At 39.7% G+C, this 10478-nt stretch overlaps 1 protein-coding gene across 1 annotated transcript; it reads right to left on the bottom strand.

The window, feature by feature from the left end:
* Window positions 1–372: 372 nt before the first annotated feature.
* ackr3a (atypical chemokine receptor 3a) lies at window positions 373–6755 on the bottom strand. Its single transcript, XM_051404400.1, has 2 exons — window positions 6557–6755; window positions 373–3443 (listed from the first exon to the last, which is right to left on the bottom strand). The coding sequence occupies exon 2, from the start codon at window positions 3391–3393 to the stop codon at window positions 2254–2256; it is 1140 nt and encodes a 379-aa protein (XP_051260360.1). The 5' UTR covers window positions 3394–3443; window positions 6557–6755; the 3' UTR covers window positions 373–2253.
* Between the last annotated feature and the right edge of the window lie 3723 nt (window positions 6756–10478).

Genomic DNA, 10478 nt, shown 5'->3' on the forward strand with positions numbered 1-10478 from the left:
AGCGGGTTTGGATGAGGGGCCCAATTTCAATGGGAAGGAATATCTCTTTCTTATTTTGGTGTCTGAAAGAAAGTTGGTGTATCTATAATTGAAAAATGTGTCAGGCCAAGCCCATGTTTCATAACTGAACAGTGCATTAAGTCACCTGACAGCTGGGATAAACCACACAAAGTGATGTTATGTTTTAGCTGAGTCTGGATGAGTTTATTGGGTCTGAATTCAATGTCTCAAATGGAGCAGTAAAAGCATTTCTGCAACATTTTCCATCAGAGTTTCTCAGTTAAAACACATTATTTTAGTCAGCTCGGGGCATGGAGGTTATTAAGTTGTGAGATTATTTTGACATGGACCAAAGAAATCACTGAGGCAAAACATTTTCTCTGTATTTAATATATAACAAAACACATGTTACACATTACAATACCAAAGGAATGCCTCTGTTCTTGTGGACACATGTTCGTGTCTCCAGTCTTTTCTAATCGCAACGTGAAATCTTTTCAGTGTAGAAGCATACATGTGTAACCAATCACATGACACAATGTGCTCTATGTCAGCATATCAAAAGAATATGTTGTTTCCTACAACAGACAGTGAGTAAACTGTATAACTCAATGTTTGTGACACATAAAACGTCATCTCTTGGTGTCGAGCTGTGGCAGACATACACACAACTCTAAAGTAATGTAGTGATGTCTTTTGTTATTTGGTCTCTAATAAACACTTGGTTGTTGCACACCACAGCTGCTGCCTACATGAAACTAGTAAAACTATTCATTCATGTTATTTGGTCTTAAAAGTTTTAGCCGTCTGTGGCCTGTGTGCTGACACAACAGGATCAATACCACATGGACATGTGCATCCCTTCCGCTTTTCGCACTGATACAAACTAAACTGTAGTAACAGTATATTACATAATACTGTACTTTTCAGAAGAGACAGCAGCTACATCTATCTGCTCTTTAAGCTCAGTAGTCCCAGTTGAAGCCTCCAGACAATGTGTTTATACTATATTTAGAAACTAAAGAAAATTACTCCTCAATAACACAGCAACATCAGCTTTCTTTAAAAGAGAAGTTTGACAGTTTGGGAAATACACTTACTTTATTTCTTGCAGAGAGTTACATGAGAAGGTAGATAGGGTACCACTCTTATGTCAAATATGAATTTAAAGACACCATGTGATTAGCTTAGCTTAGTTTAGCACAAAGACTGAAAGACGACGGGAAGTACATAATCAACTGTCAAACCACAACCGTTCACTTTTACACTTTGGTTTTTGTACAGATTAAATAAACAAGATATATTGTGTAAATTAGTGAGCTTTGGGGGTGCTAGTAGTGGATTTTTTTTACCTTAAGACAGAGCTGTTTCCCCCCCATTTCCAGTCTTTTAACAAAGCTGAGCGTATCAGCACCTGGCTGTAGTTTTATATTCAGTGTACGGACGTGAATCTTTTTGTCTAACTCTTAGCAAAAAAGTGTACTACCAAAACTACGAAACACAGAACACACACTTTTTTGATTATTTACAAACCTTAGTGGCATGAAAGAACTCTAAATTGGTTTACATAATTTGTCTGAAGGATTCAACTGATGTGACATGAGGTTATGATTAACAATGAGACAGCAGGACTAACACACTGAGCACAGTCAGTGGCTCGACTAACATAATGAGGCAGCATTGCATGAAGTGGAGCACTGAGCAGACGTCAGCGTGTGAAGACTCTGAATTACAACGTGAAAGAGGCTAAACAGTTCAAATGTACAGTCTATAAATACAACTTGATACAAAAAGATTAACAATATTACTCTGCTGATACTATCAATATTCAATGCCTGTCAGATTATGCACATCACACACACACACACACACACACACACACACACACACACACACACACACACACACACAAATACAATCCTACACACACAGTACAGGCAATGATTTTACACATTTATGGTCACTGTTTTGACTTTACAAATGAGTAACGATGTCCATATGATTTCAGTATCAGCTGCTATATAAAAACTGCTTTCTAAGTGCTTTTAAATCAGTCCATCAATTTTAGCCTGTCTTCAAGCTTTTCTACATGACTTAAGCAGATTTCTGTAAAAAGGATTGGCAAAAATGTCAAACATAATGCTGATAGTGGACAACAAAGAACAAATCAGCTGTAACATAAGTTTACATTGCATTATAGCCTTTTATATTTAGAAACAGTGTTCAAGAAATGCTAACTGTGTATTGCAAGTTTCAGATCTGTGGTGGGTTGTCTACAGCTACAGCAGAGTACTCGGTCTCAGACATGTTGGAAGCCTCGATGAGGCGTGCCAAGCCCGTCCTCGTGGAGTATTTAAAGATGAAGGCTTTCATGAGGTCATAGCGGTAGTTTCTGTTGATGAAGTTGTAGAGTATGGGGTTGAAACAGCAGTGTAGCAAGGACAGGCACTGGGTGAGGTGTAAGGCCACAAAGAGCACATTCTCCAGGCCGCAGGTCAGAGGAACTAAGCCCAGCTGAGACAGGGAGTCAGCCAGGAGGACACCGTGATAGGGCCCCCAGCAGCCCAGAAACACCACAATGTAGGCCAAGATTACCCTGCGGCTCACTCGACGCTCCTGCTCCACTGTGGAGGACGCTGAAGAAGAAGCGGAGGAGCGGGTGAAAGCTCTGGCTAGCAGGGCGTAAAACACTGCAATGACAGGGAAGGGGAGAACAAAGCCCAGCAGGATGAAGCTCAGCTGCACGCCCACCATCCACTCTCTGGGGTTCTCCTCTGGGTATACTGGCCTGCAGAGCATTGCGTCCCCATGTGTTGACTTCACAGTACGCAGGAAGTAGGTGTCTGGTAGGGAAGCGACCAGAGCCAGAAGCCACACCCCTACACACGCTCCACGGCGGATTAGTTTCCGCCGCGCGCCTCCCTCATTGTCTTCGTGCTTCGTAACGCTCAGGTAACGGTCCACACTCATGCAGGCCAGGAAGAAGATGCTGCCGAAGAGGTTGACGGAGAACAGCAGGTGCGTGAGTTTACACGCCACCTCGCCGAAGGGCCAGTGGCCGTGCTGGGCCAGGGAGCTCACCCATACAGGTAGGGTGGCGCACACACACAGGTCTGCCACTGCCAGGTGGGCAATGTACATGTGCGTCTCATGGCGAGGGGTGGAGTCTCTTTGAGCACGGATGTTTACCCAGAGGACTAGAGCGTTAGCAGCCAGTCCCACAATGAAGATAAAAGTGTAGAGGACACACATGGAGTAGAGCAGAGCGTTGCGATTGAACGCTGTGACACACACCGTTGTGTCCACACTTGATATGTTACTTAAGGTTTCTGAGACGTTGGGGTCCCCAAACCACTCCAACAGGTCCTCCAGGTCACTGGTGCTCAGACTCATTTTTCAGTGCTGGGAGAGGTAGCACATGCAACTTCTGACTGGGATGGATCCTGCAAAAACAAGACATCAATTCATCATTTCTTGAAGCATACATTTATCTGCTACATGCAAAGGGCTTTTTCATTTAACCTTCTGGTATCATATTTAAGGAGCAATTTTCTGTAACATAAAGCATGGCTTATTTTTCCCAAGTGGACCCAAACTGCACGAGCTAATAAAACATAAAGCCATTTGTGGTATGCCACCAGATCCTGAAGAATCTTAATGTGGTTAACTTGTTAAAACACTGCTTTCATGAGTTAATAGAGGCTCTCTGTTGCCGTGTAACAAATGCAGGAGTTCTCTGTGATTGATGTGCAGTCAGGGGGCAGTACAATAAATGTTTACATTAGCTCCACTAGCACAGAGCACAGATTAGACACAAGGAAGTGGGATCGAGAAATCCAAACAGGGTGTATTTCCGGAGCGTTCCGGGCATTCCAAGATAAAGCGTTGGTCAGGGTGGGAAACCTGATGCCATTTTTAGGAATGTTTTTCCTTAACCATGCTTGTTATAGTAAAAAAAATCCCATGTTTCTTTTCTGCTCTTGAAGGAGAGGGTGAGAGAGGAGCTGTCACCACCCAGATGATCAAAGAACAGGCTGCTCATAACCTCAAATACGTCATTTAACATCTGAATCTTATAACACAGGAACATATGCACACAATTTCAAATGCAGGGTACATTAACGCTATGAGTAAGGTGACTGCAGCAATATGTAAGATCACAGAGGCAGTTGTTTAGAGCAGTTTGGCATGAGCCTAAAAGGCCACTGAGATTTTCACACTGAAAGTTTTTTGCTGTGATGTCTCTCTCTGCTCCCTAACTGGCAGTCTGCCACCTCTGAGTGAAAGATCAGAGGTGAAAGGTAACAGATCAAAACCAGAACACGAGTGGCTTAACCCTGCTGGTGCCCCTGACTAACTTATACACCCACAGAGTGAATTGTGTGCAGAGATCAGCGGGAGGCTTGACGCCTGCAAAATGGTCCGATAAAGGTTAAAACGAGGGTCACTGACCACTGGGTGACACAGCACGCCGGAAAGCAGTGAAATGTGACCGCGTCAGACATCTGTCTGAGTAGGAGACTTGTACTGCATGCAGGATAATTGGCACAAAGTCACAAAGGATGATGAAAGAAAAAAAGCGAAGTGAAAATAAGTATATACCAGGACACCTGGAACATATTAGGATGTGCAGCTGTCTAGTCTGTTTCAGGTCTGCCCTCGTTATCTCTCATCTGTTTACTTGTGTCTTTCCATTTCAACTACTTTATACTTCTATTGCATCACATCTCAGCAGCAAATACTTTTGAATCCACAACATTTATTTGATAGCTACAATTACCGGTTACGTCGCAGCTTCATATTTTTTTACATACAAAAAAAATGATCAGCATGTAAAATATGATAAATTGTTAAAGATTAAAACACAGTAAGCAAAGTAGTTAAAATAAGCTCCACCTTGACCAGCTGCAACATAAAAAATGTTATTTACATGCTAATACAACAGTTATAATAATGAAATAATCTAAACAATAGAAATATAACATGGTGTTGGGTGATCTAGGTTTTTGAAGGCAAATTACTGAGTTGAACTTCTTGAACTTAGAAATATAAGATTTTTGTATCACTGTGATGAAGTACTTTATGATATTAAATTCTCAGAATTAGCCAAAAAAACCATTCCCATCCTGTTACTTTATCTATTAACAGATAGATGTGAGAGAAGATTTTGCCCGTCCTAACATAGGCCTTTGAGAAATATAACTTTGACTATTTCTATTTGTACTTATAATAATTCTTAATGCAGGGTTCATACCTGTAATGGATTTTTTAATAAAATATATATTTCCTATTGCTTCTAATTAGCAGTGGGTCTAAATACATCCAGCACTGCCTGTGATAAAATAACTTCAAGCAGTGTCAGAAACCTGCCATTTCATTATAGTTTCAATTATTGTGAGACACTAGGGAGTGCTGTTCATTCTAATAGAGGGATTTTCTATGCTGAGATAATCCCTCACAATGGTCTTTGTCTAATTCCCTTATATTATATGGAAAATAGTAGAAGGTGCCAGGTAGCCCCACAGGCTTCAAGCTAATTAACCTTTTAACACCCAGACCATCAGATAACAGAGACAGCGCATGCAACCCATCTCTCTCTCACTCTCTCTCTCTCTCTGTATCTGTGTATCTCTCCCTCTCTCTCTCTGTATCTGTGTATCTCTCTTTCTCTCTCTCTCTCTGTATCTGTGTATCTCTCTTTCTCTCTCTCTCTCTCTCTCTCTGTATCTGTGTATCTCTCCCCCTTTCTCTCCCTCACTCTGTGTATCTCTCTCTACCCCCTCTTTCTCTCTCTCTCATTCACTCTCCGTTTCTCCCCTTTTCAACCCGGGAGCATACAGTTACAAATAGCTGAAAACGTCTTTTGTTACTCAATACACACATAATAAAAGCGATTGAAGACCATTTTCATGTGCTAATGCTGCCGAGAAGAATAGTGCAGGTGCAACATGTTTGTCAGAAGTTTCTCCTGTCAGTCTCTATTTACATGCTTTCAGTCTGGGATAAAATCTCTACTCTTTAAGAGCGGTGTTACGGTTTTCGCGTAGATTACCAGTCAAAGTGTTACCTTGTGCGTCATTACGCACAATGGTAGCGAATCCTGCGAAAGATCCCGGACTGCTGCTGACGGCAAACACATACAATGCCATTGTTGATTGATATCAGGCTGGAAACAAACTGCTCTTATCAGATGTCCGCTCGGTATACAGTAGCCTGACTCCGTGTTTGAACGAGGAGGCAAATAAACAGCACATACACACGCTGGGAAGATGGAGAAGTAAAACAAAATTAAATAAAAAATAGGTTGTTGTTGTTTCTAAAATAACTTTCTGACTCTGTTTCAGTAACAATATTGAGAATCTGATTCTATCCCAGTTTGGTATCTGTAATAATAGTTAATAAAGTCGTTAAATGCCCTTAAACTAATTAGGACTAAGTGTATTTTAATATACGCACTGATCGAGCATCTGTGGGGCTTTAAGTGTTGTTATAAAGCCGACAAACTACCTGTGCGCTCACTCCTTCTGGCACATACAAGCTTATTAAAGCAGCTTACCTGTTTTTCGATTCCTCCTCCCTCGCTGAAGTCTCTTCGTTTAAAGAACAGATTTGTTTTCGCCTGGTTTTGGCGCTGAAGGACTCCTCTGTGGGAAACTTGTGTGCGATACCCTCCGCCTTCTTGAATGAATCTGAGCCTGTTCCTTGTTCTTGCACTTGCTGATACTCAGAAGAGCTACGCCTCCGAGGCTGGTCCTAACAGCTATGCGTATTGACATGGCATCGCCTCAGGCGTTCAGTAAACAGCCCGGAGAGTTTCGGCCAAGAAAAAAAAAAAGAGTACACGGTATTTCCTGCTTAAGACACGCCATAAATAATACATAATACAACATTTGCACATCTCTGAACATTATGTTTATTACTTCATGCAAGTTTTTTTATGTGGCATGCAGGTCTTTACATGCCGGTAAGATGACATGTACTTTAAGTATAGGACAATACTCTGTTATCTACAGAGTTGTCATCCAATGTTTGAACTTAGAGTGGCTATCATGTTAGAAAACAGGAATGATGTTGTTTATTACAGGCAAAAGTACATTTTACATAAAATCCCAAAGCTTTTTAAAACATGCACATAATAAATAATAAGACATAATCAACATTCAGCATTAAACTGTATTTTATCGCATGCAAGTCTATACCTGTATATAACTTGAAATTCACTGCAGTATAAGTATGGAACATATTCTATACTGTTATTATCATGATTAACTCTTTAGGAGAGTGGCATGTAAGAAAAATTATATAATATTCTATAGTACAGACAAACTTGACAAATTGACATTTTGACACTACCTGCTTATATGCTGTGCACATGTTCAGTAACAGTTACTTAGTTACTGCTATATATAGCAGCATAATAAATACATTTGCTTATCCAACATTAAACTATATTTCATTGCATGCAAGTTTTTATATGCCATGCAGGTCTGTGTCTGTAATTTCCACTATCATATCATTTCTGTACAGTATCTATAACCAGTGTTGGGCAGTAACTCATTACTAGTAATAATATTACAGTAATAAAATTACTATTCCAAGTAACTGGTAGTGTTATTACAGTTAATCCTCCAAAAAATAATTAGTTACAATATTACTTTTGTTGTTACCCTCTACTGATTTGAAATCCAACAATCCAATAACATCCTTGGATTTATTTTTGTAATTGTGGTGGAAACTAGTTTGAAAGATGGAAATATTTAGCAGCTGGAAATATTCCATTACTTGCTTGATTGATTTTAACAAACAAAACTGGATTTTAATTTAATTTTAAAGTGTGAACTTTGGGGAGAAAGGACACAGTAACCAATATTGTGGGGAGTACAAGAAAAGTAATATAACAAGTAGTGCAATTACAGTTGGCATGGAGTAATAAGTAAAGTAATAATATTTCTTTTTAAAATAATAATTAATAATGACTAATATATCACATTTTTTGAGTAACTAGCCCATATAATAATTTTTTTAATACAAAGCATACATTCTAATGCATGAAATCAGTAGAAAGACGGCTGTAAAACTGTTAAATATTATATAAGAAACTACATTTTACCTCAAATCTCATTTTTAAATGGCAATGGATTTTATAATGATTTAGTTACAGCTATAAAATAATTCCAACCTTTAAACTACAATACACAGTGTAAACGTATAATAAACATAATGCACATTAACCACATGTAACCATATTAAAAGGCCACCTCCTTGTGCTTCTTGCAGTGCCCTTCCCCAGACACCTAAATATGAAACCAGAGCTGCAGACAGTTGGTAAACCACATCTACTGTCTTCTGCTTCCACCCAAAACCAAAAAAAAAGGTTAAACCCAACGTCTAGTTCCACAGAGGAACACCCTCTGAATAATGAACAACACCAAAAACTATCGCCATGATTTAGTTTATATTTGAATCTTATGCCAGTTTCTGTTATTCCAAGTCATTTTGAACAATCTGACCAAGTTAAGGAGCAATGGGGTTGTTTTTTTTTATTACCATATTATTAATACAATGCTTTTCCTGATACTCTGAACAATAACATCAGCTGCAGAAGCCTTGTTGTTTCATTGTCGTTTGAGCCTTATTCAATCTCAATTCAGGCACATCCTTTGGAAACAGCACAAAGCTGTGTGGGAGGCTCATGTGTTTACTGAAAGCCACTGAAAGCTCACCTGCAACTCTGGTAGCCCCACAGCTGCTCCCACCAGATCAATTAACCCCAAGTTCAATACAATGACAGAATCACAAAAAGAAGAAACATATATATAAATATACAGTAAAGCAGACACATTAATGATGTTTGGATTGTCAGATTGTAATAATATACTTTGATTGAGCTGAGAGAGAAAAGTAAAAGTAATTATTTTGATGTCATGCCCAGTGATTGAAGTACTGTCATAACCTGGTACAGTATGTTTGCTTGGGAAAAAGATATTGTTGACTTGTACAGGTCACCCCACTGAAGTTTATTATGACTGTATGGTCTGTATTCAGTGATGAAATACAGCCAGCAGGCTATTCTGACCTCATTAAAGAGCAGAGTAGTGAAGTCAGTTTCAATGAGGCTTTAAAGAAAGCTCTCACTACGCACGCATACCCATTGTCCTCCATATCAGGAGCATCAGGGGGGATTTGTAAGCCTTTCTGATAAGCATCCGTAGCCCTGCAGACTGCTGCCAACCTCTGTTCTGCAGTCCTCATTCACAGGGAGGCCGGACTGGGAACAGCGGGTGTGTGTGTGTGTGTGTGTGTGTGTGTGTGTGTGTGTGTTTGTGCATGTGCATGTGCATGTGTGTATGTGTTGTATGAGAAAACGCTGTCCAGCTACCATATACCATTTGCTAAAAAGTGTTCTCCTTAAGAATCTAATGAGGATAAGATGGAAAAGAGATACATTTTGAGTAATGCAACAACAAATATCAATAAATATGAACATACACCAATACGGAAACTTCAAAAAGCATTTAAGGCCAAGAGGAAAATGAGATAAGTGAAATAAGAAGTTGACTGAGACCAAAAACAGAGCTAAATGAGAGTGAATACTGGACTTGCATTCACCAGGTGGCTGAAAACATGAACACAAATGAATACTAATGTTGCTCCATGTGTGATGGATGTTTAAAAGGCAACTGTTTGCTGTGTTGACAGCTTGTTTCCCTAAGTGGCTCATAGGATGTGTCTTTTGTTGTACAGATTGTAAAGCCTTCTTAGACAATTTTGTGATTATAGGTTAAATAGATCAAACTGAGTTGACCTGTTACAAGTTTTGACAAAGGCAATGTTGCTGAGATTGACAGTTTTGCTCCATTTGTGTGTTCATGCTCAAAATAACATCCAGAGTTTTATTCATGTAGTATTCAAAGTGTTTTTAGTTTTTTCTTTAAAGGATGCATTCACACAGTATGGCTTCTTTGAAATTCTGCAAAAGTATCTTAGACGAGGCCAAGTTCATCGTACATGTTTTCGTAAACAGGATTTAAACAGATCGAGAGATTAAGACATGGAAAAGGGTAGGCGACTGCAAGTGGGAAACAGGGTAGCAATGACGTAAAAGAACGAGGAGGGTGGATGGGGGTGAAAAAAGTTGAGGAAAACAGGGAAAGAAAGATTGAGAGAGTTATTGCTAATGACTGCTGTTTCTATTGTAGTCTAGCCCTGCATCACAGTGGGGGGTCTGACAGACACAATCTATTTTTGTGCAAATCTCCATTCAGAGGGTCCCTCTCAAACTCATTCTCAACCACATCTTTGCTGTCAACAGTCGACCTCCCTCCCACTCTGAGGCTCTCTCTTGCATTTCCCTACTCCCTCACATTCCTGCTCTTCTAACCTCACTCATCTTTCACTTAATTACTTATTCATTTACAATTATCTTTCAGGAGGATAAGAGCCCAGTGTGAGTGAAGCTGAAAGCCGCCGTCACAAGG

The sequence above is a fragment of the Dicentrarchus labrax genome, unplaced genomic scaffold (assembly GCF_905237075.1).
Source record: "Dicentrarchus labrax unplaced genomic scaffold, dlabrax2021, whole genome shotgun sequence".
Lineage (NCBI taxonomy): Eukaryota > Metazoa > Chordata > Actinopteri > Moronidae > Dicentrarchus > Dicentrarchus labrax.

Excerpts from the sequence above, each read along its gene's own strand:
- ackr3a (XM_051404400.1), bottom strand. The coding sequence starts at position 3,393 with ATGAGTCTGAGCACCAGTGACCTGGAGGACCTGTTGGAGTGGTTTGGG.